Genomic DNA, 19,785 nt, shown 5'->3' with positions numbered 1-19,785 from the left:
ATCATTAAGTATATAAGTTCCTGCTCTGATTTGTTTTTCAAAAATGTAGCACCTCATGTTTATCTAAATTAAACTCCGTCTGCCACTCCTCAGCCCATTGGTCTATCTGATCAAGATCCCACTTGAACTATGAGGTAATCTTCTTGGCTGTCCACTGCATCTCCAATTTTGGTGTTATCTGCAGACTTACTAACTATCCCTCCTCTGTTCATATCCAACTCATTTATATAAATTATAAAAAGCAATGGACCTGGCAAATTTGGACAGGTACATGAATAGGAAAGATTTAGAGAGGTATGGGCCAAACAGAAGCAAGTGGGACTGGTTTACTTTGGGAAACCTGGTCACATGGGTGAGTTGGACCAAAGGTCTGTTTCTGTGCTGTGTGGCTGTACGACTCTCAGTCAAAACACTGGAACTGCCTCCCTGATGGCACTACATTTTCCACACAGACAGCAGCAGTTCACCAAAGCAGTTCAGCACTACCTTCTCAAGAGTTTCTAGGGATGGGCAATAAATGCTGCCCCCTTGATGGTGACATGGGAAGATTCTGAAATCTTCTCTCGTTGGATTGTGTGTTGGGAGCAACTACCTGATGCTGCAGTGGCCTCAAACAAAGCGAGAATTAATTGGTACCCAGTTGAGTTTGCTCCTGAATGTTTGCTGTTGCTCTGGTGAGGTCCAGTTTGCGTTGAGCAGACACCATTCACCATTACCCTGTGACCTCATGTCTGAAAGGGACCCCGACTCTAGAGAGCTGCCGCTCAATCTGATTGGCCAACTGCACTGTTAACCCAACAAACTCAAGATGAGCAGTGACCTCTGATTAGGCAGTTGCTGAAGGGTGAACCTAATGGTGCTTGGATTTAAAAAGTCATCTAGGATTTGGAATGGGTATTAGGACCCCAATGGGGGGATGCTGGGAGATTAGTTTGTGGGCTTGGGAGACCAGGAGGGTGGGGTTAGTCTTGGTGAGAGGGGCCACCACTGGACTCCCCCAAAAGGAGACAACCTCTCCCCTCTTACCTGACAGCCATTCACTCAGTGAAAGTTGCTGGGCTTACCCTCTCCTTACCCTGCACACATTAACCTAGTAGCAGAGGCAGAATGGAAACATAGAAAATAGGAGCAGGAAGAGGCCATTCACCTGCACCTGACCATGGCTAATCATCCAACTCACCGCCGCCACCCACCTCCCGTTCCCACTTTCCCCCTATATCCTTTGATCTCTTTATCCCTTACTCCTTCTTGAAAATGTTTCAATGCTTTGGCCTTGAATGCTTTCTTTGGTAGAGAATTCCACAGGCTCCCCACTCTCTGGGTGAAGAAATTTCTCCTCATCTCAGTCCTAAGTAGCCTTCCGCACATCTTTAGACTGTGACCCCTATTTCAGGACATCTTGGTCATTGGGAACACCCTTCTTGCGTTCATCTTGTTCAAATTTCTATGAGATCCCTCTCATTCTTTTAAACTGCAGTGAATACAAATCCTAACTGATCGGGTCTCTCATCATATGTCAGTCCTGCCCTCCTAGGAATTAGAATGGACCCTGAAGGTGGCCTTTAAACAATCTCTTATAATCTGCAATGGGCCTGAGGGAGTGTGGGCTGCCTGACTGTTTCCTCGCAGACCGTAATATGGAAAACTGGTCTGGAGCGTGCTGTAAAACAGCTGATCCAAACTCCCCTCCCCCATTCCCACCTTCCAAAACACAGCACAGTTTCGCAGGCTGAATTGACGATGTCGCAGGTTTTAAACAAGGAGAGAGGCCAGCAAAGCTGGTAGGGTTCAAAGAGCAAAAAAAAAAGGCTAATCTGTGACAGGGTAGGGGGAGGGCAGGAGCGATTAGATGGCAAAAGGGACGATGGGAGTGAGCCAAAGGGTTGGTAGTGGGACGAGCACAGAAACAATAGGTGGACATGGAGGAGATTTAAATGAGAAAAGCAGCATCCACATCAACAGCTGCCATTCACAAAAAAAAAGATCGTGATACTTAGTGGTTACAGTCAAAAACTCTTGAACACTATTTTGATTCTATGAGTCATGAATCACATGACACCAGGTTAGAGTCCAACAAGTTGATTTGGAAGCGCTAGCTTTCAGAGTGCCACTCCTTCACAACCACCTGATGAAGGAGCAGCGCTTCGAAAGCTAGTGCTTCCAAATAAACCTGTTGGACTATAACCTGGTATTGCGTGATTTTTAACTTTGACAACCCCAGTCCAACTCCGGCATCTCCAAGTCATGGTAATCATTGACACCACTCACTGTTGACTCTGAAAGTCTCATTGGAGGGGGCTGAGAGCAAACAGGTTCCTTTGACTCAAACAGCTTGTGTCTTTGCTGTTGCTTGTTTTGCAGCACAGTCCATCCACCATGTAGGTGGGGGCCCTTTTCACATACCACCATCCAGGCTACATGGTGGCTCAGTGGTTAACACTGCTGCCTCACAGCACCAGGGACCCGGGTTCGAATCCACTCTCAAGTGACTGTGTGGAGTTTGCACGTTCTCCCCATGTCTGTGTGGGTTTCCTGCACGTGCGCTGGGGTTTCCTTCCACAGTCCAAAGATGTGAAGGTTGGGTGGATTGGCCATGCTAAATTGCCAATAGTGTTCAGGGATGTGCAGCCTAGGTGGATTAGCTATGGGGAATGCAAGATGATGATGATAGGTCAGGGGGTGGGATGCTCTTTGAGGAGGGGGGGTGGTGGTAAAGACTCGATGGGCCGAATGGCCTGCTTTCACTCTGTAGGGATTCTACAATTCAATGATCTCTGAAATATCAGGTGGCAATGGAAGTGTAAACATGAAGTATCAGTCAGGCACTCAGTTCGGAATACAATTCAGGAGCTCAGGCTAATGGTATTCTATATTACTCTTGAGACTTGTTCACAGGGTTATCTGGAAGACCATTAAGTGCTTTCTGACGCTCCCCAGAGCTTCTGTCAGTATCGTACATCCTCGTTAATGATCTGCTTGTTTCCGTGCTCATTTCCTTCTCATTTCTCCTGCAGGCCCCCATGGTTTGACCTCCCCCCTCCTCCATACCTACCAGATTCCGAGATCCCCAGCCGTTTGGAGCTGCCCCCCTACCGGTCCAGAGCAGGGAGCATGCTGAGCTTTGGACAGCCAGCTACCCTCCAGGGAAGTGCTGAAATGAGAGACTGCCTGCTCAACACCAGGTTAGAGGTGGGGCTCTGAGCAAAGCCACAGTGACCGCATGGAACAGCAGTTGTGTGTTCTTGCACTACTTATTATTTAAAGAGAGTTTGGATTGAAGGATTTAACTTGAGAAGCAAAAAGAATAATTCACACACTTTAACCATGGGTTTGTCCCTTTGTTGTGAAGACACAACTATGGCATCCAGCTGTGTGACCTTGAGGAATAAAATCCAATTTTTCCACTGATGTTCGACCCAGGAAACTTGCCCTTTTTGCGGACGTCTCTGTGGGGTAACCAGGAAACTGGACTCGAAATCTAAACAGGAAATACCTAGAGATTTTGAGGGATGAATGATCTCGGATAAGCTCCTGATATAAATGCACTCTCTCACCGATTAAAGAAACATTGCGAATCACTAAAGTGTTTCAAACAAATGATCTAGACATAACAGGCGCAGAATCTGCTGATTTTTATGATTGCGTTGCTAAATGTAAATTCTACATTTCAGAATCTGAAAACACAGTATATTCTCACACTTCTGCTCTGGGTATTCAAATAGAGCAGAATCACTGTTTATCTTGTGAGGCAGCCATCTGTTTCGGTTCCTCTTCTCTCTTTCCCCTTCCTCCAAGCTGACACCCAGCCTGCTGGCGTTTTCCCCTTAGCAGAACATGTCCTGAAGTCACTTCACCATTCACAGTCCTGGCCTCATGTGGTGGGATGAGTGGAGGAACTCACTTGCATTGACATTTCCGTGCCATCTGTGCCAGGAAACAAACTCAAAAGCCGCGGATGTGCCTTTTCAACAGCGCACGTCCTGAGGAATCTCAGGGCCACCTACCACCTTAACTGAAAGCAAGAAAGAGGTGAAAGAGCACGTGCCAGAGATCTGCGCTGCTGCATCTACTTCACCACTGTCTCTGGGTGTCAGAGCAGCAGCTGTTTCTAACATTAGACAAGGGTATAAGGCAAGTGGGCAGAGCTGGGGAAAATCCACTCCCATCCCCTGCAGTGCTGGAGTTGGTTTTCCACTTACAGGTGATTCACCACAATCTTGACAATAATGATGTAAGGCTTCAAGATGCATGTTTTCCGATGAAAATTTACAAGTGGACATCTGTATCCTGTGCAACCACACTGAGTTAACCTTCAGAGCTCACATAAACAACATGCCCTGCAACATCTCACTCTTTCAGATTTCAAGCCTCATGTTGCTACATCAGGAAGGACTTAATGACAAAATTAAAACCAGCTGTTCCAAAGTGAAAAACAAAAATTCACATCTTTCATTTTCTTTCATTTTGTAAACAGTGTCAGGATTTACTCTGCATTTCAAACGAGTTTTGTTTGTGTTCCAAGATTCACTCCTCCGTCACAAAAATGATAGTATTGTCCCATTATGTGGTTGTCACTTATATAATTGTGTAAATTCCCTCGAGACAAAGCAATGTTGTTTGATTTGATTGTTTATATTCATATAGTGTTAAAGGTGGATGGTCTTTCACACATGAACAGAACCATAAACCCGTTTGCCCATAACAGAGATGTGCTCGTCATTTCACAGGTACACGTATCAGAAGGGATATGGGCTAAGTGCTGGCAAATGGGACGAGATTTATTTAAGATATCCAGTTGGCATGGACAAGTTGGACCTAATGGTCTGTTTCCGTGCTGTACATTTCTATGACTGCATAACGGAAACCTGTCCGATACTGTCTTCAATATCAGCAGGCATTTGCCAGTCAAATATTCGTGATGTAGATACACCAACACACATTTATCCAAGAAATTACACTCCACCAATGACCCTGCAATTGCATAGCATTCCACTTACCAAGCTTCTGTCACGTGTCTGAAGATTTACTGTACCCGATATTCCTTTCCAATGTACTATAAAAAAGTGTTAGCATCAAAGAAATTGTGCCAAACTCACTCCCCATTTGATAGAATACCACTGTAAAATATATCAAATTCTTGTCATATCAAGGTGTACAATTGACTACTTATTGAACAATACCAGGCCAACTGCATTTCAAACAATTCTACAGGATTAAGCCTCCCTACTGGTGTAAATTTACATTGTCCCACTCCCAGAATTCCATAGTATGACCTCCCATCTGAATATATTCAACAACAAACCTCATATGTTCTGTTGGATTCCATTGTAATAAACCTCTCTAGTGTTCATTCCTTTTCTCTGGAATTTCTCTGTATAGCCACCTGTTATTGGACAGAATTCCTCTGCACACTCATCTCCTATTGTATGAAATTCACTTTAAATCTTCCTCCTCATTAACGGAATGTGCTTTTAAATCCATTTGCCCTTGTAAAGATTACACCGCACAAAGTCACATGCCAACTGACAGAAACACACCACTTCATTCAGTACCATTACATTCAAAACTACTGTGATGTTTAAACAGCTTCCATTCCTAAACACATACGCTGAACTGACAACACCTTGAATTTTAATCACTCCCACTGTACTGAACCCCCTCCCATTGTAAGCAATCCCACTGTGCCAAACACTCTCCCATTGTAAACAATCCCACTGTACCAAACCCCCTCCCATTGTAAACAATCCCACTGTACCAAACCTGAAGAAGGGCCTGTGCCCGAAACGTCGAATCTCCTGTTCCCTGGATGCTGCCTGACCTGCTGTGCTGTTCCAGCAATAAAGTTTCAACATTGTAAACAATCCTACAGTACTGAACCGCTCCCATTGTAAACAATCCCACTGTACCAAACCCTCTCCCATTGTAAACAATCCCACTGTACCAAACCCCCTCCCATTGTAAACAATCCCACTGTACCAAACCCTCTCCCATTGTAAACAGTCACTGTACCAAATCCTCTCCCATTGTAAACAATCCCACTGTACCGAACCCTCTCCCATTGTAAACAATCCCACTGTACCAAACCCTCTCCCATTGTAAACAATCCCACTGTACCAAACCCTCTCCCATTGTAAACAATCCCACTGTACCGAACCCCCTGCCATTGTAAACAATCCCACTGTACCAAACCCTCTCCCATTGTAAACAATCCCACTGTACCGAACCCTCTCCCATTGTAAACAATCCCACTGTACCGAACCCCCTGCCATTGTAAACAATCCCACTGTACCAAACCCTCTCCCATTGTAAACAATCCCACTGTACCAAACCCTCTCCCATTGTAAACAATCCCACTGTACCAAACCCTCTCCCATTGTAAACAATCCCACTGTACCGAACCCTCTCCCATTGTAAACAATCCCACTGTACCAAACCCTCTCCCATTGTAAACAATCCCACTGTACCGAACCCTCTCCCATTGTAAACAATCCCACTGTACCGAACCCTCTCCCATTGTAAACAATCCCACTGTACCGAACCCTCTCCCATTGTAAACAATCCCACTGTACCAAACCCTCTCCCATTGTAAACAATCCCACTGTACCGAACCCCCTCCCATTGTAAACAATCCCACTGTACCGAACCCCCTCCCATTGTAAACAATCCCACTGTACCGAACCCCCTCCCATTGTAAACACTCCCACTGTACCAAACCCTCTCCCATTGTAAACAATCCCACTGTACTGAACCCTCTCCCATTGTAAACAATCCCACTGTACCAAACCCTCTCCCATTGTAAACACTCCCACTGTACCAAACCCTCTCCCATTGTAAACAATCCCACTGTACCGAACCCTCTCCCATTGTAAACACTCCCACTGTACCAAACCCTCTCCCACTGTAAACAATCCCACTGTACCAAACCCTCTCCCATTGTAAACACTCCCACTGTACCAAACCCTCTCCCACTGTAAACAATCCCACTGTACCAAACCCTCTCCCATTGTAAACAATCCCACTGTACCGAACCCCCTGCCATTGTAAACAATCCCACTGTACCAAACCCTCTCCCATTGTAAACACTCCCACTGTACCAAACCCTCTCCCATTGTAAACAATCCCACTGTACCAAACCCTCTCCCATTGTAAACAATCCCACTGTACCGAACCCTCTCCCATTGTAAACAATCCCACTGTACTGAACCCTCTCCCATTGTAAACAATCCCACTGTACTGAACCCTCTCCCATTGTAAACAATCCCACTGTACCAAACCCTCTCCCATTGTAAACAATCCCACTGTACCGAACCCCCTGCCATTGTAAACAATCCCACTGTACCAAACCCCCTCCCATTGTAAGCAATCCCACTGTACCAAACCCTCTCCCATTGTAAACAATTCCACTGTATCGAACCCCCTCCCATTGTAAACAATCCCACTGTACCGAACCCTCTCCCATTGTAAACAGTCACTGTACCAAACCATCTCTTACTTCCTCCCGTGCTGATTTTGATGGCCCTAGTCACATTGAATGCTATCCTAATTTGAAGGCTTAGCCTAACATTAAGTTCCACCTGTTAACATCGGTTTCACTTGGAGTCTCACTCTCGCTCATTCATTACTGAGATTGGTCAACCTCCTCATTGACTGCATAGCATTTTGGAGACGATCACTGAATGGATGGCATAACTTGGTAAAACATTTAAATAGTCAGCGTTTAAAGATCAAATTTCCAACCCATCAGATGAATGATCTGCATCTTAACTGGATTTGCATTTGAAGATTTATGCCTTGGAAGACGAATCACTTGTTGGTATCAGATGCTTCTAGCAGCAGTTATTCAGCCCATTAATGTCCCAAGCCAAGGCAGCTGGACTGAATTATTTCTTGCTGTTTATGTTTCAGCTCCATGTTTTATGCCTCGTAAAATCGTGTAGCATCCACTTGCATGAATAATTGAATTTTGGAAATAGCTAGCCTTGTACCTCAGGAACCAAGTAGCAAACTGAATCTAAATCAGAATTTCAGTCCAGCAGTAGCTGTGTCCCTGTTCCTCATTGAATCTTCTGCTTCTACATCTTGGCTGAGGAGTATTGCTTGTCGTATTTCAGAGGGAATCACGCTATTTAAAGTTTTGAATTGGATTTTGATAGTAAACACTAAATCAGGGTTACTGTTGGACAGTGTATCTACTGGGTATGCAAAGAGAAAAGTCCTTTTGTTATATTGCTTTCGCAGTAATATTTATGTGTTCTGAGAGAGAGAGATATTTCATCTTTGCAGCACTGTCGTGTATTTGTGCCAACATTTATGTCCTAGCCCTGCTACAGTATTCCAGCAAATCCCAGTGGAAGCTGGAGGAATGGCAACTAAATTAAACAGCCTTCAGGGGTCAACCTTGAGCTCAACAATTTCAGAACCATGAACTCTGATGCCTGTTCTGATTCCCACCCCAGTGTTTGTTTGCATGAGCTTGCTATCAGGAGAACTGGCCTATTTTCCACTGTTAGCATCCACCTTCTCTTTACCAGCATCTCTCCTCTGCTGTGATGAGCACTTCCTTTGCCTGTTGATCTGCAGCACCTTTCCCATCTGTTCCACTCTACTTCTCTCTGCTTCTTCTATACCGTCACCTTCCCAGCCCCCATTTTAGCCTTGACCAAGAGTCACCGAGAACTCAAAATGTTTGTGTCTTCACAGATGCCTCTGCCAGGCCTGCTCAGATCCTGCAGCACTCTCTGTTTTCGTTCCATTGTGATCTGCTGCAGTCTGTAAATTCTTCTGAAAATTAAATGTGTTGGAAAGGAAAAGTGGCCGATAGAAGATGGTTGATTTGTCAGCCCTTCTCTTCCTGGCTCCTACTCCATTCTTGAAGAAAGATGGTCATCGAAAACTATTTCCTTGCCCTGAGAGACCTGGATCTGAATCCAGAGTAAGGTGAAGTTCCCCTGTTGTATATGGATATACAATCTCTGTTTGGGTGCAACTGAGGAAGAAGTGGAGCACTCAGCCCCTTTGAGCTTACTGCCTCACTCAGTTGAGTTACACTGACCTGTACCTCACATCATTTAGCTCCCCATCCTCAAAGACTCCAAAGTAACGCCCCAGTCTTCAAATTTCCATTTGTCCCATCACCATCATCCCTCTCGGGTAAGGATTTCAAAATTTCCACTGTCTTTTGAGTGATTTCTGTCCTGAATGTCGCCCTGATTTTTAAGATTAAATGCCATTGTTCTTTATTTCCTGTATCCACTCTGTCAAACACTTGTAGCATTTTAAATGCATCAGTTTCATCCCCCTTCAATCTTCATTCCTCAAGGGAATACAGGCTGTGCTAATGCAACCTTCATGAGGATGTCCTCATCCTATAAGCCCCGTTATTGTTCAGCTCCTAAAGGACACAGGACCATGGCTTAAGACTTCACACAGAATTGAAGAATGGGCGACAGCAGAGAAGGGGACCATTCAGCCCATTGTAGCAGCTATGCTAGCTTGTTGCAAAAACAAATGTGCCTGTTCCACATAGCCCTGGCCATTCTTTCCCGTAGCCCAGCAAATTGTTTGTTGTTCCTATTCCCCATTCAAAAGCCACAATTGAAAGTGCCTCCACCAGACTCTTGGGCAGTGCATTTTGGATCTCTGTCATAGGTTAGTAATTGTACTTCGAAAGACCAAAGGCTGTAACAAATGTACATAGTGGTAAATCAGTTGATTTTATTTTAGAATCTTAAAATCCCCACAGTGTGGAAGCAGGCCAATTTGGCCCATCAAGTCTCCAAAGAGCAGCCCACCCAGAGTCAACCTCCATGTATAACCGCCTATACCCTATAACCGCCATAGCTAATCCACCCAGCCTGCACATTCCTGCACACTATGGGTGAATTTAGCATGGCCAATCCACCTAACCTGCTCATCTTTGGACTATGAGAGGAAACCGGGAGCACCTGGAGGAAACCCGCGCAAACACAGGGACAATGTGCAAATTCCACACAGACAATTGCCCAAGTCTGGAATCGAACCCAGGTCCCTGGCTCTGTGAGGTAGCAGTGCTAACCACCATGCCACCGTTCCAGTTCATCTCACAACGTGACTCTTTGGTGTGAAATTAACTGCCTTAAACTACCAATTCACACTAAGGATCCTATGCCATTGAAATAATTACAAAACCTTGCAGTCAACAAGCCAGTCTCCTACAAGCGTGTAATAAGCACAGCATCGTTACTAAAGGTGGCATACGTTTAAACCAGGAATTCTTCAGGTTCAGACTATGTACTGGGAATGGTAAAACTCCAGGTTTCACTGCTGCTGAAACTATCTTCTACCACAGTTTAATTGGAGAAGTCAACATGAAAAGCCATAACCACATAATCGAAAACTTTCATTCCCCAGGAATATTTGTGTACATCTGTTTTGTTCCTCTGTAAAGAATTCACTTTCTTCCTAAATTGTTATGACCAGAAATAAACCAGTATTTAACAAAGATTCATCACAATGTTGTTTTATACTCTGTGCGTTGATTTATTCAACTCAGAATTCCATATGCGTTTTTTGTCACTTCTTCGATTCGCCCTTCCACTTTCAGTGATCCGTGCACAAAAACCCACATGTGCCTTTGTTCCTGCAACTCACTGAGCCTTCTGTCCTTTGTTTTCTAATCCCTCTCAAAGGCAGGCTGCAAGTAGGGCTGCGGTGCAAAACAAATATGTAAAAATGTCAAGAAAACAAGACTAAAGCTCGATTTCTGAATGCACAGAGCATTTGCAATAAGGTTTAGGAATGTATATAGTAAATAGTTGTAAACAGGAGTGCTATGATTGTGATTACTGAGATATGGGGGAACCAAGCTTAGGAACTGAATATCCAATGGTATTCAATCTTCAGGAAGGACAGAAAAATGGAAAAGGAGATGGAACAGCATTGATAGAGAAAGATGAAACTAGTGCAAGAGTGATCAAGGATACTGGTGCAGGAAGTCTACATGTGGAGCTAAGAATCAACAAGTGGAAGATGACATTAGTAGGAATGGTCTATAGACCTCCAAACAGCATTGGTTAGGTAGGGATGGCATCAAATAGGGAATTACAGATGCATGCAACAAAGGGGCTGCTACAATCATGAGGACTGTTTTCTACCTACAGACTGGGCTTAGAAGTCTAACAAACCATCTTAGCAATTTAGCAGTAATAACCACTGTGGTGGGTAAATTCCTGGAGTGTGGACAAGTTGAGGTTAGACAGATACATTGTGGAACCAACTGGGGAACAGGCTATCCTGGATTTGCTTTTGTGCAATGAAAAGGGACTAATTAATAATCTTGTTATGGGAGGTCTTCAAGAGAGCGTGACCATAACATGATGGAATTCTTCACATTTATCTTCAATTGGGGCGATTGAGAGTTATAGGGTAGCCAGGAAGGACCTGAAGAGAGAGCTAAAAGCAGCAAGGAGGGGACATGAAAGGTCCTTAGTCGATAGGATTAGGGAAAACCCTAAGGCTTTCTATAGGTATGTTAGGAATAAAAGAATGACTAGGGTAGGAATAGGTCCAGTCAAGGATAGTAGTGGGAAGTTGCGTGTGGAGGCGGAAGAGATTGGGGAGACACTGAATGAATACTTTTCTTCAGTATTTACTCAGGAACAGGGCATTGTTGTAGATGAGAATACTGAGTCACAAATAAGTAGAATGGATGGCTTTGAGGTATGTAGAGAAGAGGTGTTGGAAATCCTGGAAAAGGTGAAAATTGATAAGTCCCCTGGGCCTGATGGCATTTATCCTAGGATTCTCTGGGAAGCAAGGGAGGAGATTGCAGAGCCATTGGCCTTGATTTTTATGTCCTCTTTGTCTACAGGAGTAGTCCCAGAAGACTGGAGGATAGCAAATGTGGTTCCCTTGTTCAAAAAGGGGAGTAGGGATAGCCCTAGTAACTATAGGCCGGTGAGTCTCACTTCTGTTGTGGGCAAAGTCTTAGAGAGAATTGTAAGGGATAGGATTTATGCACATCTGGATAGGAATAATGTGATCAAGGATAGTCAGCATGGTTTTGTGAAGGGCAAGTCGTGCCTCACAAACCTTATTGAATTCTTTGAAAAGGTGACGAAGGAGGTTGATGAGGGGAAAGCGGTAGATGTGGTATATATGGATTTTAGTAAGGCGTTTGATAAGGTTCCCCATGGTAGGCTACTGCAGAAAATACGGAGATATGGCATTGAGGGTGAATTGGAGGTTTGGATTAGGAATTGGCTGGATGGAAGAAGACAGAGGGTAGTAGTTGATGGCAAAGTTTCTTCATGGAGTGCCGTCACTAGCGGTGTTCCGCAAGGATCTGATTTGGGACCATTGCTGTTTGTCATTTTTATAAATGACCTGGAAGAGGGGTTAGAAGGTTGGGTGAGCAAGTTTGCGGATGATACGAAAGTCGGAGGAGTTGTTGACAGTGAGGAAGCATGTGGCAGGTTACAGCAGGATATAGAGAAGCTGCAGAGCTGGGCAGAAAGGTGGCAGATGGAATTCAATGTAGCTAAGTGCGAGGTGATTCACTTTGGGAAGAATAACAAAAAGATGGGGTACTGGGCTAATGGTCGGATACTTGGTAGTGTGGATGAACAGAGGGATCTTGGTGTCCATGTACACAGATCTCTGAAAGTTGCCACCCAGGTAAATAGTGCGGTGAGGAAGGCATATGGCGTACTGGCTTTTATTGGTAGAGGAATTGAGTTCCGGAGTCCTGAGGTCATGATGCAGTTGTATAAGACTCTGGTACGGCCGCATCTGGAATATTGTGTGCAGTTTTGGTCGCCATACTATAGGAAGGATGTGGAGGCATTGGAACGGGTGCAGAGGAGGTTTACCAGGATGTTGCCTGGTATGGAAGGAAAATCGTATGAGGAAAGACTGAGGCACTTGGGGCTGTTTTCACTAGAGAAAAGAAGGTTTAGGGGTGACTTGATTGAGGTGTACAAGATGATTAGGGGGTTAGATAGGGTAGACAGTATGAACCTTTTCCCGCGTATGGAGTCGGGTATTACAAGGGGGCATAGCTTTAAATTAAGGGGGGGTAGATATAGGACTGATGTTAGGGGTAGGTTCTTCACTCAGCGAGTCGTTAGTTCATGGAATGCCCTGCCAGTAACAGTGGTGGACTCTCCCTCTTTATGGGCATTTAAGAGGGCATTGGATAGGTATATGGAGGATAGTGGGTTAGTGTAGTTTAGGTGGGCTTGGATCGGCGCAACATCGAGGGCCCAAGGGCCTGTACTGCGCTGTATTCTTCTATGTTCTATGTTCTATGTTATCCACATTATACTTAAGCAGTGGGAGCTAGGAAGGTGCTTGCTCCTTTAGCAACTGGGATGGATCTCTTTAGGCTGAATGTACATCACACCCATAACTGGTATCGATTCTAAATACTGTTGGATGGGGTCCAGAGAGCTTCATGTGAGGATGTGTTAATGGTTTAATGCCTAAGGTTCCCATCCAGCAGGTAGTGCCCACTGCTGTCTTTCACCTGCATTGTTTAGGAGTCTGTGCAATGCAATTGGCCTTTGAAGAGCTGTACATCGCTCAACGCACCTTCCCTCACGGAATGAAACATTTACCCCTCCCAGTCTGGGGGTTGGGGGCAGCTATTTTCAACTCCATTGGACACTTGGTATTGACAATAGAAAATAGCAGGGTCACTCCTCACTCTGTGAGTCTCACTGTGAACCTGTTACTCCTGGGGAATATCCTGAATGTAGACATTTCCTTCCTGGTACTCCTCCCTGTCAACTGAATTTCTCCAAGTCCCCACCCAACTCATCTGTCTTCAATCTTCATCTCCCCCACTTTATCCCCTGGCTCCAGGCAGAGCGAGACATCTATCCTGGTACAATCATGCTTTGTCCCCCACATGGAAATCTCTTGATTTCAATGACCCCATCCTTCTCATGCCTAACACCTTTCCCTTTAATACTCTATCATACCACTCCACCTAGATATTGAGTCATTCCCCTTTCACCTGTATTATCCCCTCAGTTACAATCCCCACAATTGAGATACCACTTCTCTCCCACAGCAGAGAGCCCTGATAAACGCCCCTATTCTTTCTCCTTTGGCTCTCAGCAGATGAACTTTTACTGAGGACTACTCCCTTTCGACTGAGACAGAACCATTTGGTTGAATCACGTGCAGTGGGTATACTGCTGGCAGAGGGCACGTGAGATATTGTCATAGCATGGTACCACAGAGCAACATTTCTGTCTCCTTGACCAACGCCAATGTGCTGGTGTAGAACCCTACTTTATGTGGATCAACGATGTGCCATCACGAGTAGGTGAGGCTGGTAGGTGTCAGATGGCAAGGTCTGTGGAGTAGGGGTGTCCGCGGCACTGCCAATGTGACCTTGTGTCCAAGATGGAGGCCGAGAGGAGCAAACAGTGAACGAGAATCAACTTCAGCTTCCACCTTGGGAATTCTGTCCAGGGGTGGGAACGTGGAAAACTGCTTGTAAGTGAGGCAAGATTAAGTAATGATGAGATGTTAAATGTATGCGATATTATTCAATTGGAAAGAGAGCAGAAAATATTTACTAGGATGTTACCGGTTCTGGACGGTTTATGGAGAGGCTGGGACTTTTTTCCTTAGAGCGTAGGAGGTTAAGGGGTGACCTTGTAGAGGTTAATAAAAACGTGACGGTAATAGGGTAAGGGAGATCAAAACTAGAGGGTATAGGCTTAAAGTGAGAGGGGTAAGATTTAAAAGGAACCTGAGGGGCAACGTTTTCACACAGAAGGTGGTGCATGTTTGGAATGAATAGCCAGAAGGAGTAGTAGAGGTGAGTACAACATTTAAAAAACATTTGGACAGGTACATGAACAAAAAAGGTTTAGAGGGATATGGGCCAAATACAGGTAAGTGGGACTAGTTTAGTCTGGGAAATCTGGTCAGCATGGACCAGTTAGACTGAAGAGTCTGTGTCCATGCTTATGACTCTATGAGATCTCTCATCGCTCACAAGTGAGAATCTCATTTCACACATTCTAAACTTGATTGACAAGTGGGATTCTTTGCTCTCAAGAAGTCCATTGCTGAACATCTCACACAATTCGCTCAACTTTCTCACCATGACCCACAGTGTTCAAGAGCTCGGAGTATTCTGCGCCATTACACTCTATTACATAACAAACGTATTTGTGAGGCTGGAAAGGAAACCCTTGAAAAAGTCTCAAGAAAATCCATCGAAAAGGAATCACTTTGAATCTCGCTCTGGATAGACATACCTCCAGAGATTTCATAGTAATAGAAGCAGGAATAGACCATTTGGCCCATAGAGCTGATCTATCCATCATCTCAGTTCCTCCTACTTGCATTATTCCCCATAATCCTTAATTCCCCTACCATGCAAAAACCCATCTAACTGTGTCTTAAATATATTTAATGAAACTGCCTCTACTGCTTCCTTGGGCAGACAATTCCATAGATTCACTACTCTCTGGGAAAAGCAGTTCCTCCTCATCTCTGTCCTAAATCTACTCCCCATAATCTTGAGGCCATGTCCCCTAGTCCTAGTCTCACCCACCAGCGGAAACAACTTGCATGCCTCTATCCCTTTCATTATTTTATACGTTTCTATAAGATCCTCTAAATTCTAGTGAGTACAGTCCCAGGTGGCTCAACCTCTCCTCACAGGATAATGCTGTTCTCTCCAGATTCAATCTAGTGTACCACCTCCAAATCCAGTATATCCTTCCTCAAGTAAGGAGACCAGAAGTTGGCCGACTGTCTGTGTGAGTTTGCACATTCTCCCTGTGTCTGCGTGGGTTTCTTCTGGATGCTCCGGTTTCCTCCCACAGTCACAAAGATATGCAGGTCAGGTGAATTGGCCGTGCTAAACTGCCCATAGTATTAAGTGCATTAGTCAGAGGGAGGTGGGTCTGGGTGGCTTGCTCTTCGGAGGGTCGGTGTGGACTTGTTGGGCCGAAGGGCCTGTTTCCACACTGTAGGGAATCTAATCTAATCTAATACTCCAGGTACGGCCTCACTAACTCCTTGTACAATTGCAGCAGAACCTCCATGCTCTTAAACTCAATCCCTCTAGCAATGAAAGCCAATATTCCGTTTGCCTTCCTGATTTACCTGTTGCACCTGCAACTCAACTTTTAGCGATTCATGTACGAACACTCCTAAGTCCCTCTGCACAACAGCATGCTGCAATCTTTCACCATTTAAATGGTGAAAAGAGGTGTCATCATGTGACCCCCCTGAATGTCAAGTGACTCTTTCTCAGACTCCTGCCATTCATTGTTCAACACATCAGTCATCAAGGAACCCCATCTTTTCAGCGTGTTGCAGTCTGGTCATCCTGATGCACTGGGAAAACAACAGTCACACCCTCCATTTGTTTTCAGTCACTAGCAGACCTTGTCAATGGCCTAGTTACCTCAGGATGCACGCATTATCCTGTTTTGGTACTCCAGCCTTCCTTCTGCCCACTGTCAACCTAGTCAAGCCAGCAGTAATGTTTGTAGTGGCCAAGCAAGCTTCATGTTTTACCTGGTCTGTGGCTCCCTCTGCCTGCCACATTGGAAAATACTTCCTATATTTTGATTCCCTTCCTCTTTCTCCTCCCTGACCTGTGTTCGGCTGCTCTCAGAGCCCTGCCAGATACTCTTCAGTCCACCTGAAAGACAGAGAAGGATATGAATTGCCTACAATTCTCAACTACTATCTTGGACAGGCTTCTTGACTCTGCTTGGCATAGTGCACACTGCTTGCATGTGCATACAATACGTATATAAAATCTTAATATTTATAGCTAAACCCAATCAGAGGGAAATCAAGGAGCAATTCTTCACATAAATGGTGATTGAAATTTAGAATTCCCTCCCTAATAGAGGCCGTAGGTATTGGGTCAATTAATTGTTTAAGACTGCAGGTAAGTGGGACAAGAGATAGGGAGACAGAACAGACAAAGGGAGTTCAAATGCCGAACAGTCAGTCTCAAACTGAATTGTAAAAGGATTAGCACAGCATTAGCAGGTAAGGGTTGAGTAGTTGCAAGAGGCGGGGACCCCCAAGGCCCTATAGAAACATGCAACCTGGACCAGGGTGAACTGGAATGCAGAGTTCCTGGATCCACCCCAGTCCAACACCGGCTCCTCCCCACATCATGGAGTTCACAGAATGTAAGTCAGTGATGACAGAGGACAGACTGAGCTGTAGGAGAGAATGCAACTTACAAGGCTTGCACAGGCTGTCGTGACACATATGAAAGAGTTGTAGTTGTGGATGATTTACAATGGAAATGGCATGTGTGCACAATGTAGGAGCGATTTTGCTGAAGGCTGCCATGTGTAGGAGCTTTGAGGTTTGACTCAGTTGCTGTTTTATTTCAGATCTCTGGCATCTGCAGTATTTTGCCTTTATTGTAACATTTTTCACACTACCTGGTTCAGTCTAAGACAGCAGAGCACGTGGGTCTGGAATGCCGAGTTAATGGTGAGAGCTGGACAATATTCTTTCTTAGCCATTGCTTGATGTCAGCCTACACGCTATGGCAGAGACTTTAAGCTGGGCACCACCAGTTCACATTTAGCAACCAGCTTTTAATCCATGGTTGATGTCACTGTTGTATAAGGTAATAGTTCTGAATGATGAAAGTTGATGTTACATTGACCTCCACGCATTCTGTTGATATGCACACCATTCATGGTTGGAGACAGTGGGTCCTACACCATCCTAGTTCTACGCTATCCTATAGCTTCTGTGCTATAAGTAATCTTGTTAACTAAGAGTTGTTCTTCTGTAAAGATTGTACAATGGTGTATCCTCAAGCAGGCAATTAAGAAGGCAAATGGAATATTGTCCTTCATTGTTAGATGGATGGAGTTTAAAAGTAGGGAGGTTATACAGCAGCTGTGTTGAGTCCTGGTGAGCCCCCACCTGGAGTACTGTGTGCAGGTTTGGTCTCCTTACTTGAGAAAAGATGGACTGGCACTGGAGGGGGTGCACAGGAGGTTCACTAGGTTGATTCCAGAGTTGAGGGGGTTGGTTTATGAGGAGAAATCAAATCAAGTGGGACGGTACTAATTAGACTTTAGAAGATTGAGGTGAGTTTTATAGAAACTTATAAAATTCTGAAGAGAACAGGTAAGATAAAAGCGGGGGGGGGGGGGGGGGGGGCATGTGGGGGGTGTTGTGTTGTTTCCACTGGCCGGTGAAATTAGAACCAAGGGCACAGTCTCAAAATAAGGGGGAGCAGATTTCAGACTGAGATGAGGAGGAACTTGTTCACCTCAAGGGTTATGAATCTGTGGAATTCCCTGTCCAGGGAAGCAGTTGAGGCAACCTCGCTGATTTTTTTAAAGGCAAATATAGATAGATTTTTGAACAGTAAAGTAATTAAGGGCTATGGTGAGCAAGTGGATTAATGGAGCTGAGTCCATGCGAACAGCCATGATCTTATTGAATAGCTGAGCGGGCTCAAGGAGCCAATTGGCCTACTCCTGCTCCTATTTCTTATGTTCTCTACCACTGATCATTAGCCAAGCCCAAGACAAAGTGTTAACAAAGGAGGATTGGCGACAACAAATTACCTGAAGCAATCCTTGCACTGAATCACACAGTGGCAGAGTTGGCAGGTACAAAAGGTGCCGGGGCAACAAATAAACAAGAAATAGGAGAAAGGTAAAGCCATTATTAGGAGCGCAAATGCTTTGGATGTAGGTTTGCTCGCTGAGCCTGAAGGTTCATTTCCAGACGTTTTGTTACCCTAACGAGGTAACATCTTCAGTGGGCCTCAGGCAAAGCACTGCTGAAAATTCCTGTTTTCTATTTATATGCTTGGGTTTCTTTGGGTTGGTGATGTCATTTCCTGTGGTGAAGTCACTTCCTGTTCCTTTTCTCAGGGGGTGGTAGATGGGGTCTAACTCAATGTGTTTGTTGATAGAGTTCCTGTTGGAATGCCATGCTTCTAGGAATTTTTATGCATGTCTTTGTTTGGTTTGTCCGAGGATGGATGTGCTGTCCCAGTCAAAGTGGTGTCCTTCCTCATCCGTATGTAAGGATACTAGTGAGAGAGGGTTATGTCTTTTTATGGCTAGTTGATGTTCATGTATCCTGGTGGCCAGTGTTCTGCCTGTTTGTCCAATGTAGTGTTTGTTACAATCCTTGCATGGTATTTTGTAAACGACACTAGTTTTGCTTGTTGTCTGTGTAGGGTCTTTCAAGTTCATGAGCTGCTGTTTTAGTGTGTTGGTGAGTTTGTAGGCCACCATGATGCCAAGGGGTCTGAGTAGTCTGGCCGACATTTCCGAGATGTCTTTGATGTAGGAGAGCGCGGCTAGGGTTTCTGGATGTGTTTTGTCTGCTTGTTTGGGTTTGTTGCTGAGAAATCGGCGGACTGTGTTCATTGGGTACCCATTCTTTTTGAATACACGGTACAGGAGATTTTCCTCTGCTCTGCGTAGTTTCTCTGTGCTGCAGTGTGTATTGGTTCATTGAAATAATGTCCTGATGCAGCTTTGTTTGTGGGTGTTGAGATGATTGCTTCTATAGCTCAATATTTGGTCTGTACGTGTTGTTTTCCTGTAGACGCTGGTTTGAAGCTCCCCATTGGCTGTTCGCTCTACTGTGACATCTAGGAATGGCAGTTTGTTGGTCTTCTCAAGATTTTCTCAAAACTCGCTAAGCATAAATGCGCGAGGGCAGTGCAAGAACCAATGGGTATGGAAGGTTTGAACACCTCAATGAGATCAATTACAGGATGCAAGCTCAAGCGATGTGACTGACTGTGAACAAGGTCTGTCT

The 19,785-nt window shown here is 44.8% G+C and overlaps 1 protein-coding gene across 1 annotated transcript in view; it reads left to right on the top strand.

Annotated features, from left to right (window-relative positions):
• Positions 1-4,702, top strand: part of ldlrad3 (low density lipoprotein receptor class A domain containing 3) — a 63,034-nt gene extending 58,332 nt beyond the window's left edge. The window contains exon 6 of the mRNA XM_043706429.2: positions 3,015-4,702. Coding sequence (XP_043562364.1) covers positions 3,015-3,201 — 187 coding nt within the window. The 3' untranslated portion in view covers positions 3,202-4,702. The remainder of the gene's footprint in view (positions 1-3,014) is intronic.
• Positions 4,703-19,785: the final 15,083 nt, after the last annotated feature.

Source organism: Chiloscyllium plagiosum, unplaced genomic scaffold (assembly GCF_037043375.1).
Source record: "Chiloscyllium plagiosum isolate Xiang-an unplaced genomic scaffold, Cpla_swu_hap1 HiC_scaffold_18, whole genome shotgun sequence".
In the NCBI taxonomy this organism is placed as follows: Eukaryota; Metazoa; Chordata; class Chondrichthyes; order Orectolobiformes; family Hemiscylliidae; genus Chiloscyllium; species Chiloscyllium plagiosum.
This window is presented reverse-complemented; position numbering and strand designations above follow the sequence as displayed.